This window comes from Pholcus phalangioides, unplaced genomic scaffold, assembly GCF_987345545.1.
Source record: "Pholcus phalangioides strain wild (caught in Gottingen) unplaced genomic scaffold, Ppha-v1.0 ptg000010l_1, whole genome shotgun sequence".
In the NCBI taxonomy this organism is placed as follows: domain Eukaryota; kingdom Metazoa; phylum Arthropoda; class Arachnida; order Araneae; family Pholcidae; genus Pholcus; species Pholcus phalangioides.
In genome coordinates, this window is record NW_028301603.1 from 43860268 (window position 1) to 43873470 (window position 13203).

The window sequence follows — 13203 nt, forward strand, 5'->3', positions numbered from 1 at the left end:
AAAAAACACAAACAGGTTTTTTGGTATTTCAGAAAGTACATCCTTTAATGTCATTTCAGTACAAGGTACAGCTATATAAGTACAATAATTTTTATCTATCTAGAAAAAGCTGATTCCTTATTGGTGTCATATTTGAGAGCTGTCCCAATTTTACGTGCTCAGAGATTTATATTATAGCACCAAATTGAGGGAAATGGAAATAAAATTCAAGGACGAAACTATTCAACTTTGCTGAGCAAAATTCTATCTGTTTATAGATAACATTAAAATTAAGGCAGACTATATTTTACCCTTAATTAATTATTTTAGCTAGTTAAATCCAGTATAATTAATTAAATTGCTGTGATGTATTGTTTCAGTTAAAAATATGCTAACAGCGCCAATTTACATCGGTTTCTGGAAAAAAAACAATTTTCAATACGTTTTATGGAGAACTATAGAGGGTATAAAAACATTGGTTTCGATTTTATTTGGCCAACATAGGTGATCAGTTGCTATTAATATTAAGGTGCCGCAGATAGCAAACGTTTAAAAATTCATTGGCATAGCAGCTCGCTTATTTTTGTTAACAAACACTTCAGTATTATACTAATACTGAAGTCATATTGATATCAGTAAAAAGTATAAATACTTTTTTTTAAATTCATAAATCAGAAGGGGGAAAATCTTTGTTTACATATAACATACGTCTGAGCGAGTGCTTATTAACCGAAATTTTAGTATTTGTATAACACTTATATTCAATGTATAGTGTTTTTTGCTCATATACTGCTGATGTATGTAAAAAATTTCAACGTTGAAGGACCTGCAGGACCGGTAATTATTTTTGGTCAAGCATTATCTTATTTACAATCATTTTCAATAAATCAATTGGTATCAGTTTTGACCATAAACACCCACGTGATAGATATGCCATTCATATTTTATCCTAAAAATTAATTTTAACAAAAATAACTTAATAATCTAACGATATAAAAATTTTCAATCATGTAATGCTGACTACGGCCTATCGAAAACCACAGTTTAAATCACCAGGAATAACCAAACATAGCAGCAATAGCAAACAGTTCGAATGAAACGCATATTTATACATTTCGTTGATTTAAAATAAATATTTATTGTATCCTCATGTTGTTCATGTCAAATACTCACATTTAAATTTACACAAAAAATACACACAAGAACCTAGTTATACAATTATATAGTTTCTGAACCGGTCCTAATTTCTGCATGAAGTGGCCCATTTAATTTAAACAGCACAGTATTTACTCTATTCGCTAATAAACTAAACATCTTTGACCCTATTTATGCAGGGTTATAATTGTCCACTTTTTTCTAGGGGCACTTCAAGTCAAAGGTCCAAAATTATTTTTGACTTATTTTGTTCCTTGTTATTAGAGACCACTGTTTAAGCAAAACAAATTTGAATAATCCAACTCGCAGTTTTCCAAACTTTTTGTTTCATCGTCCTCCTCTTCAGAATTTGTTTTTTTCTCATCCCCCCCCCCCGGACCTTTCCATGCCCCCAAGGGGCGATATTGCCCATTATAGGATACTCTGATCTAACTGATCATAACTTCAATAACAATCTCCGTTCCTATTCTTCTAATCACTATCACCGAATATTATTACCAAAATCTCTTGTGTTGTCTGATCAATAATTTCATGGTCGGTTTTCTTTTACCTTTCGTAGTTTTGTAATTTCTGAACTCCGGATAATCCACTCTCGGATAATCGAGGTTCTACTGTACTTTCAATTTCTTTAGCAATCTTGTTCCAAACAATGTTTGTCGTAAAAGCTTTTGGCCTCAAGAATATCTGTATAAACATTTTATGCAATCGCAAAATTCCCAAAAAATTAGAGAAACTGCTAATGAGGTTGTACTTACCAAGATTATTGTTGCTCTGCTGCAAATTGGGCTTTGATGATGATTCCTTCATCATGAAGGATGAGTAAGGATGCAACGATCGATCAGTGTTGACTTGAAAATTTGTAACATGAACACTCAACGATGACACTTGTATTCAAAAACAACTGGATGTTTCTTCCTCTTCTTATATGCTATAGTTAATATGACAATCCTGTTTTCAGTATCGTCAACTCTGTACAGAAAAATTTCTCACGTCTTCGTGCGCAACCATTTGTCGGCAATTACCTTTTGTAACTACTATAATTCTGCTGGTCAAATGGTGATTTGACCAGCCGAATTCATCTTTTGTGAACATTTCGGATGTCTTTTATTCTTCGTTTTTTTCTCATGGTTAGTACATCTGGACAACATAAAAATGTAACACTGTGCTAGGTTCCTGAAGGAGGGACACATAGATGTGTGTTACTTAAACACCTATAAACACATGATTCAGTGAGATGGTGGTATCCATGACTGAAAATTTCGGGAAATTTCTCACGCTTCCTCAGGGAAAAATTTCCAATACATCTGGCTGCCCATTCGTGTGCGTCTTTGTTCGGAATTCGCCTATATATATGTGTGTGTTTGTGTATGCTCCGCCTCGCTTCAGGGCAGTTGTATTCTAGAAAGGCTACTAAATTTCTACAGTGGAACAAAAATAGTCAAAGCACCACTGACAGGAAAACTACAACATCCATCTCATTATTGCTATCATATAATACATTGCTACCTCCAGAGGGGTGTACAAACAATGAGGAAGGAGATCGTACAGGAAGCGATATAGACCCGTCAACCAGTTCCCAAGTTAACAAGTGAACTGTTGAACAGTTTTCTCCTTTTTTTTTCTTTAAACTCATAATGGGTATCTGTCACAGGCATAGTACAGAAGTGCATTCAAGAGGATTCACTGATGGCATTTTCTACTTCTGTCGCCAGCCGATCTACAGAGACAGTAAACAATCGTCAGCTAAGAAAAAATAAATTAGTGATTGCTCTTTTCTGATGCCCATGTCAGAAGTACGTGCTTTGTTGTCCTCAATGGTTAATCCTGATTGCGACCCAACGCTTTTCTTTGATCTTGTCCCAAAGCGATTTGCCTTGTCCTATCTACCCACGAAAGCTGGTTGTCTGGAATAACTACTATATGGTCATACAGGCCCCCTAACTAGGCTGGGGCAACCGGGGCATTGCACCAGGGCCACATGTCTAATTGGGCGCCACAAAATAATGTACATTTATTTTGCATAATAATAATCCTTTCCAAGGGCCCCCAGAAAAAGTGTGCCCTGGGGGCCCTGAAAAGGCAGGTCCTGTGTTCATAGAAAAAGAATTTTCTCGCTAAACATGGAAAGAAAACCTATAATTTTTTCTTTGTTGAATTAATTTTCAATTTGAAATCTTATAAACGGATGACCGAGAGAGAGGCTTGAAAAGATCTCTCGACCAAAGATCTCGTTGTAAAGTCATAACTATTATCATCAGACATACATTGCACTATAAACATGCCCCCCCCCGCTCAACGGTGGGACTAACCAACACCTTCTAGAGCAAGATGCTTTAGAAGGTATTGGACTAACAGGGCTCTAGTGCGGGGGGACGATTCCCCCCCCCCTATCATTTTTTGTTTTCCACACGAAAAATTCACTATATCCACCAAAGGCCCCAGCCTGAGGCCCTGATGCAGGATAGGGGATGCCTATAACATCTCTTTTATAGTCCTTGCCAACAAAATTAGTGAAATGGGATTACTCGTTATCAAGTTATCGCAGCTTCCGGTCATTTTTATTTGGTCCCCGAGTGACGTTATACCGAGGACTGACTATTTATGATTTATTGAATTTTAAATACATACATTTTGCGGCACTTACATACCGATATTGTGCATGCATTTCACTATTTATAAAGGGGTGGCCAACCTGCTTCCTTAGGTAATTGAAGATTAATTTTTACTTCTTAAATTGAAGAAATTCTTTTCAATTTGTGAGCGATATTTTTATTATGAATGAATGAGTCTTGTAGCAAACTTGTAGGCTATCTCCCTCCCCCCCCCTCACCGATAATGTGTAGTAGGCCATCTTTGCAATGACCTAATTGATAACTTTTTATTGAATTAGTTTTAGTTTCGTTTCTCATCTTCGAAATTCCCAACCAGATGGGGAGAAAACGTTGGGGGGACAGGGATATCACATACCGCATTGGCGTTGCTGTCACTGCCTTTTCAGTCACCTCATCAATAAAAATTATACAGTTTGTACAATTTTTATTGATACACATGCACAATTTAGATTAGGATGTTCAGTTTTCCTACTCAAAAATTCAAAAAAAAATTCTAATTTTCTTTCCTAAATGAGCATTCTTACGAAAACGAAGAGCCAGTAAAATTATATTAGTGGAGGGTGCAAATCTGTTCCACAAAACAAGGGTTATGGTGTTGACTACACTCTTTAGGAAGACGTTGGCTGAGGTGTTGGGCAACATTTAAAATTTCCATGAGTGCTGCGAACGTAAATAGTTCAGGAATCCCATAGTTATAAAGATAATATTTTGTATTAATTGTTAAAATGTAGTGGTGACTTAACGAATGGGCCAATAAATCCCGGTCGAGGGGTTGGACTTGGACCTTTGAAAAATTATCATTTATTTTTCATTTCCTTTTTAAAATCAATATTATATCAATATTATATTCACTTGTTTATTTGATTCTATGTTCTACCCCCACCCAAATTTTGTTGTAAAGGGACTTGAAAAATGTTTCGGCATCGGTCCTCAAGATCTGTTATGAATGGGCATTTAGAATGTGCTTTTTTCCCCAATATTTTTCAAAAAAACATTGGGGGGGGGGGGCTAAAAGTTATTGGTCCTCCCACATATACGGGACTCAAGCGTGTACGAAGGAGAGGGAGAATGCATTGCACAATGGTTTTTTTCAGTAATTACTGGGGAGGCTCAGTCCCCTTACAAAATTTATTGCGGCGGGGGGCTCAAATGGCCTCAGCCTCTAGGTTCTGGCACCTATTCTTTATAAAGTGTAATTTATTTCGGTTTCAATATCATTGCTTCCCAATTTTCAACCTCCCCCCTCCATGCATCTTTGGGCTTATTTTCATGTCGGCGCCATGGCCGTCCTCCGGTCGCAGTGAACAAAAGAAGAGACACTCAGTTTTTGCCACAGGCAAAGAAGAAAGAGCCCCCTCAACACCTCAAAGAATCTTCCTCTCAGCCGTGCCTTCTGGCAGTAAGGATTGGAACCGATGGAGGGTGCAATTGGGAATTGAACGGCAGGGAAGAAATGAGATAAACGTATTGTCATGGAACAAGAAAGCCAAAGACCATCCAGATTTTTTAAAAGAACTAAAATTTTGAGCAGATTGTTTCAATTAACTAATTCATAATTAGGACAACTTTTGGTTAAAAAAAATTTTTCATCATTGGAAAATGAATAAGCCATATTCATACGAATTTTTGGGGGGGCTGAGCCGCGTCTTCAAAAATGTTGGGGGGGCTCGGGCCCATGGGCCATATAGAAGTTTACGCCTATGTCAAGGCATCATCCTGTGGAGAAGTTAATAGCATCACATTTTTGTGTCATGCACAGAAGGCAGCTACAACAGCAAATTGATTAACACTTTTGGAAGTCGGGTGGTGCTGAATATACCATTGTCTCTAACAGAAACTATCAAGATGTTAAAGTTTACAAGATACAAAAAATATATACAAGCTGAAACCTGTATGAAGCGAAAACCAGTCTTAAACAGAATCAAAATATAGTCTTTTCAATGATTAGTGCTTTTACTTGCATCTTTATAAAACGGAAATCTGTCTAAAACAGAATATTATTTCAGTCTATTGACGTTTCATTTCATACAGGTTTCACTTTGTTTTGTTATAGCAGTTTTAAAATCTCTTCAAAAATATTGTTATGGACGGATTTATCTTAGTGAAGGATATCATTGAATGGAGAGAAGTTTAACATTAGATTATAAGTATTGTTTCTTGAACAAGATTCAAAAAATTACGTACAGAAATCTATCGTTATAGTGAGGTTTTGCTGTGGATATTTTTTACCTGACATTTTTGGCAACTTATTTATTTATGCTGTTTTTTGAATACTCTACAGAATATGCTGAAGCTGACTCCTTTTTCTGCTTCACGAACCTGATGTCAGAAATTAGAGACTTCTTCATCAAGACTCTAGATGATTCAGCGACTGGCATTGGAGCGATGATGAATAAGGTTCTTGCTCTCCTCTACTCGCAACATTTCTCTTTGTGGCAGCATCTTCAGAAGCAGGACCTGAAGCCTCAGTACTATAGTTTTAGGTGGATAACATTGCTTTTATCTCAAGAATTTCCACTGCCAGGTAATAACTCCAGATAACCATATTTTCGCACACAATTTCACCTGCCGACATATCTCGTTCATTGTACTTTTTGTTTATTGTAAGGGGGAAAATCATTCTTGAAATATTTCCAGATGTCATAAGGGTTTGGGATTCGCTGTTGGCTGACAAGAAGAGGTTTTCATTCCTGATATGTGTCTGTTGCGCTATGCTCTTGTAAGTGTTTTACATCATCCTTAATAAATTTGTATGGGTGAAACGTGTATGAATTTTTCCATGACTTCTTGCTGCAGCGCACCTTTTCCATTGCTTTTTTTTGCTTCAAATATATTTATGATATAGCTGCCAAGTTTCACAAGTTTCTTGAAAGGTGTGAGTTTCTACATCTCCAGTACTCCATAGAAATTTGTATATATCTCCTGGATTTTTACCATAACTGCAAAATGTCCTTACTTTTTCCTGATTTTTGGGAGGGGGCAACAAATTTATTTTCACGGGATTATCCCAAAATACATTGGCTTTAATTTCTTTCTCCCCAAAATTGCATGAAATTCCAACAAAATGTTTCAGTTTAGTGATGAAAAGATGAAACTCTCCAAAAAGCTGCGTCAGATGGGCGAGGTGACTTGTATGCTGGATGATCATACATTCCGTTTTTGGACATGATGATGTATAGTGATAATCATGGATACCTTCACCTACTCCTGGAGGATAATTAGGGATGGCTGGCATGATTTTTGTTTGTTTAGTGATCAGCAACAAATTATCTGAATTTTTTTTACCAATTACCAGCAGTTGATTAAGCTCATCTTTTAGCCCTATTTTAGCAGTAATTTTGTGTTTTTCAGTATTTTCTTGGATATAGCTTTAGATCATCAGAATTTTCTGTTACTTCACAAGATGATAGTGGGGAAAAAGTATTTACTATTTTACCTTTATTCATTGAAAATCCCTCACATAGTCGATGCTCGGTGTAACGACCCCAAATGTTCTGTCAAAAACCAGTGGTATATCACATAGTCATTACTTGGGCTAGGATTTTTATGCTCTAAAATTATAACTTCTAAAACATGCTGGATAAAAAAATGCATTTATGCTCTTAAAAAACGGTAAATATATGCGGTAAACTCATAAACGATAAATATATATAAAATGAAAAATGTTCTAAAAAATTTTTCATTCCTATCTCAAATACATTTGTTTTAGAAAAACAATATGAGAAATGTTGAATGAAGTCTAAATTATTTTAAACCATTACTTATTATACGAACAAAAATTCTTTGTTTCACTAACTAATCTCATCCAGTCAAAATTTCCCTTTTGAGTAAGTTTTTCTCTACGAATTCAGAATTAATGTGATTAATGTGCTACTATCTAGCCAAGTATGTATTTAGCTTTAGAAAAGCATCACACAAAATTAAAAGAGAATAAGAAGACCTGAACCAGACCCCTTTTAAGACCTGAAAATTTTTGAAAACATTAATGTTTGTTAAGTATTTCACCTGCACGATCGATATAGCTCGGTCTTAAAGGGATGAATAAATAAATATTTTTATTTGATAAAAACTCTGAAAATTTCCCACAAATACTAAAAAATTCTCCCATTTACCAAATTTTCCCAGGAGTTACCATAACAGAATCACAGACACCGATTCAGATGATCAATCTATTTACAGTCACACCCAAGTGTCGTTTTTTAACGACACTAGTCCACACTAGTGAGGAAAAAAATTTACCTTTTATCGAAAATTATGAAATATGCAAAATATGCTTTAAAATTGTAAAAATAGCAAAGTATGCCAAAAAAAAAAATGCAAAGACATAGAAATCCGAGCCCTAGTAATTGAAATTAAAAACGTATAAGAAAGTTATCGTATGAAAACTGAGATTTATCCTATTAGTTGCTATAATGGAATGGTCGCTGTAAGGTGGGGTCATTATAACGAGCACCGACTGTATCTCTGTGCAGGTTTTCGCATAAAATTTTTATAATTCTGTAAAAATCTCCTTAATTCTCACTTTCCAGAGTTTTGTCCCAGTCATCGGGGAGGGTTGCAAGAGCACCAAACCTGGTGAACCTGGCTTGAGCTGGGGGAGGGGAAGTTGTTAAGATGTTTCTACTTTTTCTGCCAGCCACCGACCCCCAAATGACATGTCTGGGGCAAGAAATAATAAGCATGAGGGTTGGAGGGTGCTAGAGTGGGGTGCCCTTGAGAGTCTCCTCTGTCAGACACCTTTGACACTCCCCAGCATGGCCCAACTCAACAGAGTAAATGGCTTATATCCCTTGCAGGCCAGAGAATGGGCCACATCTGGTTCTTGACTTTCCTGAGTTTGCAGTTATGGCAACTGATTCAACGATGTTGTAATTTTAATTTATTCATACTGATTTTATACATTTCCAAGTTATTGGAATTATCGCTAAATATTGCTAAGGTCCTTTCACAATACCCCAAGAAAGTGTGAGCATTTCTAAACCAATTTATGATTTGCAAACTTATGATGTTAAAAATTTTACAATTCTAATTAGGATATTTTAAATATTTTATTTTCTCATAGGATGTTTTTTGCCCTTTGTTGGGATAAATATGGCAGACTTGATTTTTTTTACTGTGAATTTGAGGATAATTAGAATATTATTTGCCAAATGATTTCTACAACCATTTGGGTATACTGTCTTGATTTTTTACTCTCTTTCCAGAGAGGGAGGAGGCCAATCAGTACACTTCCTTTGGCTGTCTGTCCCTTGTCTTTGTCAGTCGCAATTCTGGTGCAATATGAATAGATATAGCTATAGAATAGTTATAGATTTGTGTTTATATTTTCCACCAATACAAGTTTGTCTCGTATTCATTCGAATTTCAAAATAACATGCTGAACAGTGTTATTTGGATTTTTATTCTTTCAGCGATTTCACTGGTAACCAATAATATGATCTTTTGTTGGAATTTTCAGACTTTTTTTTGTATACAATGTTTGTGTGTCTAAAATATATGTATGTTGAACATTATTAAATTTTCTTTTAAAGTTTCTAATTGGTTTTTTTTCCAGGTGGTTGTCTGATAAATTATTGACTGGAGATTTTTGTGCAAATGTAAAGCTCCTACAGGTTAGCGATAACTTTTATTTCAATCAATATCTATGTGAAATCAAATTATAGTGGATTCCGCTTATGTTTTTCATAAAAAAAATATATCATGGAAAAATGTTGTAAGCAGAAAAAAGCTTTAAACAAGAAATCTTGTTATGTGTTAGTAAGAGATGTGGGACTACACAAGAAAATGAGTTGTGCTAAGCAGGAAAACGTTCTAAGTGGGCATATTACAAGCTCGATCCACTGTAGTTGATTCTTTGTTACTCAATTACAAGTGTTCAAAAACCTGATGAAAATAAACGTAGCTCAGTTCAAGTAATAAAAATTTTGTGACCTCCCTTTGTAATTAGATGGGTTAAAGTTACAGTGGTGTGTCACATTTTCAACAATTTTCACCAAGTCCAGAAATGCAATCTAGAACTTTTGCAAGAAAAAAAATATTAAACTTTTGAAAGAAAAAATGTGAACTAAGTCACAGCTTTAATAGTTTGCCTCTAAATTGTGAAATCAAAAAATTTTAACATGGGAACCTATGACAACAATTGTATTAAATCTTTTTCTCAAAATGAGGATTATTGACTTACACTACTGTAACTTCAACCCATCCAATTAAGTCTTACCTTTCACTCTTTTATTTGTTTCAGAATTTTCCAGCGGTAGATATCCATTGCCTTTTAGCCAAAGCTGTGGAACTTCAACAGCGGTGACATTTTGGAGTTCCCTGATGAAAAAGAACTTCAGCCATAGTTTGTGAGTGTTTGCCTTCCTTTTATGCGCTTTTAATGAGATTCGAATGAGAAGGCTTTGAATTTCAACTTAAGAATCATGTATGAGGTGCCCAGACAGAAAACTGGGCGACATAAGAGTAGGCAAGTTTTATCATGCTGATATCTTGTATTATCGTTTGACAACAGCGACAATGGAATTCATGGTTGAGGTCGAATCCAGATCTATGCTGGAGACTTATCAATTCAGTGTCGTGATGCATAAAATTCATGGTCAAGGATAAAAATTTCCACAATAGAATGTTTCTTTTGATATGTCCACACATTTTCTTGTACTGTCTAAGCAAATTCACACTTAATTGTGCTTGGTATGAGAAAACCTGCATTGGTATCGAAATAATACAATATACGCCATCTTCAGCTTTGACCATCGATTTCTATTAAACATTCTTTTTTTTGTCTGCCCATATTGTTAAGGTAGAACTGCTTTAGCCTTACATACATAACCAGTGAACACATATAACACTGTTTCGATCAAGGTAAATTCCCATTGGTATGAAAATGTTTTATCGTCTTCTGGAAATGCCCATCTGATTGCTTACACTAAATCAACATGGCATTGCCATTACTGTTGCCACATCATCCTTCCAAAATGAAGAAAAGCAATTTGCAAGATATGTGAATCTGACTAGATTGGTGCTGATTGGTCGCCTCTTCTATAGCTGCTACTATATAACATAATGATGAGATAGTCAATTTGCTTTCTTTTTCCTGATTATGCCATCTCAGTTGATCTTCTAGACGAATTCCGACTCCGCTTGTGGAGTCAGTGCTTCCAAACTATGGATTAGTTCTAATGTTGATACGTTCCTGAATCTACGAGTGGCACTTTTTTATGTATGGATGTAAAGGAAGAGTTTTGACTTGTTTCAGAGTGCTCAGATAGGACGTCTGGAGCAAGGACCAGACAGTACTTTCCATAGATTGGATGTGTGAATTTACAGATCATAGTTCAACATGATGTTTGGTGATAAATTTCATTTTGTTAAATCTCAATCTGTAAATTTTAGTAAATTTTATTACATTAAAAGTAAATTATTTTGAGTTCATAATCTTGACTCTTATTACGATGGATTGCTTCATGATACTCATTTAGATCCCGGTTGTGACAAGTTGTTCATAACAATAGGTATTTAGAAAGTTCTTTTACACTACATATGTAATGTTGATTTCTATTATTATTAAATCATCTAGATCAGTGTTTCCCAAAATGGGCAATATCGCCTCCTGTGGAGATGGAATGATCGAGGGGACGATTGAAGCTATGTACTTAACATAGGATCCTATGGGTTCACACTTGAGTTGGGGGGCAGTGAGAGAAAGAAATTTCTGATGAAGGGGGCAATGGAACAGTTTGGAAAACTGATCTAGATCATAGTTTCCCAACCTTTTTTTGTTCCATCGGCCCCTTCTTCAGAAATTCTTTTCTCCCATCATCCCCCAATGCAATCTAACCCATAGGATCCTATGTTAAACCTGTAGCTTCTACTGTCCCCCTGGAAAATTCCATCTCCCCGGGGGCATTAACACCCACTTTGGGAATTACTGATCTAGATAATTACTTATACTTAAAACTATACCCTTATTTGGTGCATAACGCTAGAATAAATCTGGCAATCAAAGTAGTGAATTGTAGGATGCTGTAAAGTCCTTTAATTTAGCAGTGATGGCTCATATATGATGCTTAAGAAACTCCTACACCTTATTTTTAGCGCAAAAGTAAGAATGACTAAGTTTCACTACAATATGTTGTATATTTACTAGCATTTACAATGCTATGGTTTTTCAATTGAAGCTGTATCTAAACGTACAAAACAATGCTTTGGATATGAAATCCTGCCAACTTTTCTCTGATTGAAAATGCTCTTCTAGATTTATACAACCAAAAGAAGAAAATTTAAGAAAAAAAGGAAGCTAAGAAATTTTTAAGTTAGAATAAGTGAGTTTAATTAGTGCATTAACAGATGCTGCAGGAGAATTTCTAATATGGAATAAAATTTTAGGCAGATCAGAAAATATCATAATAAAGATATTTTATGCTCGGTGTAATATTATAATTCAAAATATGAAAAACTTTGACAATGTTGACAATAAGTTTTTGACTTTTTTATTACCGAGTTAGTTTGTGAGGTCAAAAATGTAACCTTGAGATCTCCTGTCACACATATTTTGAATAAGCAGTTGTATTTCCAGGGCTCCCACTCGTCCTACTTTTCCTACTTTTTGGTAAATTGTCCTACTTTCTAGTTTTTGTCCTAATTTTCCTACTTTTTTACCAAATCCTATCAACAAAATTTGCGTAATTGATTTTAATTGTTGAGCAGGAAATCATTGATATATTGTCAAATATTACAAATGTTGGAGAATGCAATTAATGATTTTGCTAAAGCAGAAATTGTATAATTTTTAAGGTTATTTTGGGGGGGGGGGGGCGTATGTGGACCATTTGGTTGATTAATTTTTCATTTGCTTAGTTTGAGGGTTCAACAAGTAGGTTAGTCATTAAAAACTTCTGTCTGGATGGAAAAATAATTTTGTATTTATTACTTCATGGTCTTGGTCAGTAACTAACATTCATCATTCAAAATTATAGTGAAAATAGGTGAAACAACAGTTTGCATTTCAAAGCAGTTGGATACATAGGCCTATTCTAGGTTTGGTGATTTTGCTGCTACCCAATAGCATTCAGTTGTCTTCTGTATTTTTAAGGCATGAAGAGGCATAAACGATATTTGCAATGTGCTCAGCAAAGAGCTAGAAATATACTGCTCAAAACAATTAGGGGAGCACATGGTTTTAACAAAATTACGCAAAGATGTATACCGATAAGTAACATAAAATGAATCATCCATAATTTAAAGCCTAGCAGGAAACAGAAGAAGAAAACTTCATATGCAAATCAAAGTTCATGACGTCAAAAACCACAAAAAGGAGATAAGGGCAGAAATCGGGATGTTGCAGAAACGGCTGTTTTACTGCCGTAACTGTGAAATTCGATTGCGCAGTATTTTTTTTTTGAGACAAGGTGACTTGAGGATGTCTCAACAACGTGATTTACCGGAATCCATGGCGTGG

At 35.3% G+C, this 13203-nt stretch overlaps 1 protein-coding gene across 2 annotated transcripts in view; it reads left to right on the forward strand.

Moving 5' to 3' along the window:
- LOC149081557 (TBC1 domain family member 13) overlaps positions 1–13203 on the forward strand; it is a 39276-nt gene that overhangs the window by 17845 nt on the left and 8228 nt on the right. For both annotated transcript variants that reach the window (XM_089238498.1, XM_089238497.1), the window contains exons 11-14: positions 6028–6270; positions 6384–6465; positions 9301–9358; positions 9988–10093. In XM_089238498.1, the coding sequence (XP_089094624.1) occupies positions 6028–6270; positions 6384–6465; positions 9301–9358; positions 9988–10050 (446 nt within the window). In that variant the 3' untranslated portion in view covers positions 10051–10093. The remainder of the gene's footprint in view (positions 1–6027; positions 6271–6383; positions 6466–9300; positions 9359–9987; positions 10094–13203) is intronic.